The sequence below is a fragment of the Gigantopelta aegis genome, unplaced genomic scaffold (assembly GCF_016097555.1).
Source record: "Gigantopelta aegis isolate Gae_Host unplaced genomic scaffold, Gae_host_genome ctg6393_pilon_pilon, whole genome shotgun sequence".
NCBI lineage: Eukaryota > Metazoa > Mollusca > Gastropoda > Neomphalida > Peltospiridae > Gigantopelta > Gigantopelta aegis.
In genome coordinates, this window is record NW_024535008.1 from 11,047 (window position 1) to 13,711 (window position 2,665).

Consider the following 2,665-nt stretch of genomic DNA (forward strand, 5'->3'; position numbering starts at 1 on the left):
AGAATAATGTAATCAAAATAATGTAGACTAATATAGTTAAAACTATTTAGGGTCACAGTAGGCTAGTGACCCGTAATGATTTTAAAATGAGGGGTCACGGGACAATTGTGACCCCCCCCCCCCCCCCCGGATCCGTGCCTGTTCAGTAGCTTAATATTACACTTTGGGGGGGGGGGGTTTGGGGGTCGACGCCCTCTCCACCCCCACCCCCCACCCCCCACACACAGACACACAGCTCAAGTATTGCTTCTCTTTTGTTTTCAATATATTTTTCGTGAGAGCACGACTCGACCACCTCCTATAAACTTCGCTCTAAATCCACCTTGCTAAAATTAATGCACGCGCCTGTTATATGCATGTAAATACAAAATGTTAACATTATCAACAATGGGGACTGATTTGATGTTAGGCAGCCAAATCTAAGTTCCTGAACTATTGACCTGTAACCACTAAACTCCAGTTTACGGTAATATATCATTACATGTCAAATTCGTCGTCTTGAACCAAACAACATGCAGAAAGGTTAGTCCGTGTTTATATATGTATATTATTGAGAGTGTGGAATATATTTTGATAATAGCTGTTATGGCAGTAGATATCTCGGGGTTATAGTTTAAGTAACTGAAGTTAATGACTCGAGAAGAAAGCGGACGTATGAAAGCCTGCTGTAAATCATCTAATATAGGCCTACTTCCTTATTCCGGATACAGTCTGATTAAAATTAGCTCTACTGGTCTCGCCAGTAGATCTAACAGCATTGCGTGGACTCCCATGTCCAGGTGACATTTCATCTATAAATAACAATTTAAATATCGACCAATTACATTTCGCCTTTTATAACGTTATTCGGGAGCATACAAATTCTAAAAATATCGGTCGAGACTATTTATGCAGTAGGCGAACTTGTTGGTCTATTTCAACATAAAAAAAAACAGGCGGAAAAGTGCAGTAATAAACTCTGGATTGTATATTAGTATAAACAGAGTTTATGGCTATACCATCACGTGATTTTTTTTTCGTCTTGAAACAAATTGTATTTATAATTTTATACTGAAATTAGTTTCCGGCATACTTCGTAATTCACCTGAATCATTACGTATACCCTCGGCATAATCCCGTATGTTTTCAAATTCTTTTCAAATCACTGGTATGATTTTGCAAGTAAGGTTTTGATTGGTCGAATGAAAGGTCAACTGGACATGAGCTCTAACGGGCTGCTGTTAGATCCACATGTAATAGTGGAGCTAATTTTAATTAGATTGTTCCGGATACGGCCTGTAAATAAGCACAAGCAGGAAAGAATGAATGTTTATATAAAGGGAAAATCTCGCAGAAGCATATTATTAAAACTATTTATTCAGTTTTTTCTTGTGAAATGTAAGAATTATATCTTGAATTAGATGCCAAAGGGTCGGCAGGTGGGTTGAATACTATAACACAAGCACCTTAAGCGAGCGTACTACCAACTGATTTAAAACCTCCCCGTTTTATGCCTCAAATAAGATTTAAAAAAATAGATAAATGTGGCACTTGTAACTGAGATTGTACCTTTAATACCCGGCCTATCACGAATACAGACAGGGAACGAATGTTATATTCATCGACACGACAGCACATCTCATTTTAATACTAATATTACAAAAACAGAAATGAATAGTATTATGAGTAGTATTTTATTTTGTTACCAGAAGATGCAGATAAAAGGGTATATAAGGGTGAAGACTACAACACCGCATTTGACCCGGAAGTGTACCTGTCAGCATACGTCAGTGACGTCACAGGACATGCTGACGAAGGCGACCACATGAAGTTTATGATGGATTCTCTTCATCGAATATTTTCTGACGGTAACAGTGTGCTTATTGTTATGTGTATCTCTTCAGTCTTTATAGAGTAAACTTAGTTTAGTTTAACGAAACCACCTCTTATCCAATGTAGACATACAAAGGTTATATAGATATTGTAGTGTATTGTGTTGTGTTATATTGCCTCGGATCGTATTGCATTGCATTGAGTGGGTAAATTCTCGAATCGACTGGTGGCGATAGATCCTACGACCCATAACACCTCAGACGAGCGCTCTACCACTGAGGCTAGTGCAGGGCGCACATTAAGTCGATACTTTTCTTAATGTGCTGGGCAATTTGTTTTTACGTTGTCTTTATTTTGGAAGATTTATTTTGTTAATAATGATGCAAGTACTTCATTCATTCATTTGTTTCTGTATCTCTATGACGTAGGTGATACATGGTTTATATATACCAGGCGTGTCTCCATATCTCTATGACGTAGGTGAGATATATTTTATATATACCAGGCGTATTTCTTCATCTATGGGGTAGGTAAGCTACGTGGACGACGTCTTCTCGACGTGGGGACGGGGCCCACCATCCACACCGTCATCAGCGCCGGCAAACACGTGGACGAGATCTACCTCAGCGACTTCTCCAAACCCAACAGGGACGTCCTGCAGGACTGGAAGAATGGAAGGTTGACTCACAGCTTTGAGAAGTTTTTCAAGTACATCGTCCAAAAAGAAGGGAACAGGTATTGAGGTCAGGCATAGAGGGAAGGGGTTCTAGATCCCAGGCGGTAGGTTTAGAATGATGAGGGTATAGAGTACATCGTCCAACAGGTATTGAGGTCAGGCATAGAGGGGAGGTCA

The 2,665-nt window shown here is 39.6% G+C and overlaps 1 protein-coding gene across 1 annotated transcript; it reads left to right on the forward strand.

Moving 5' to 3' along the window:
- Positions 1 to 413: 413 nt before the first annotated feature.
- LOC121366613 (indolethylamine N-methyltransferase-like) lies at positions 414 to 2,547 on the forward strand (the record flags this gene model as incomplete). Its single annotated transcript, XM_041490985.1, has 3 exons — positions 414 to 522; positions 1,689 to 1,847; positions 2,343 to 2,547. Coding segments are annotated over exons 1-3 (374 nt in total), but the record flags the coding sequence as incomplete, so codon positions are not given.
- Positions 2,548 to 2,665: the final 118 nt, after the last annotated feature.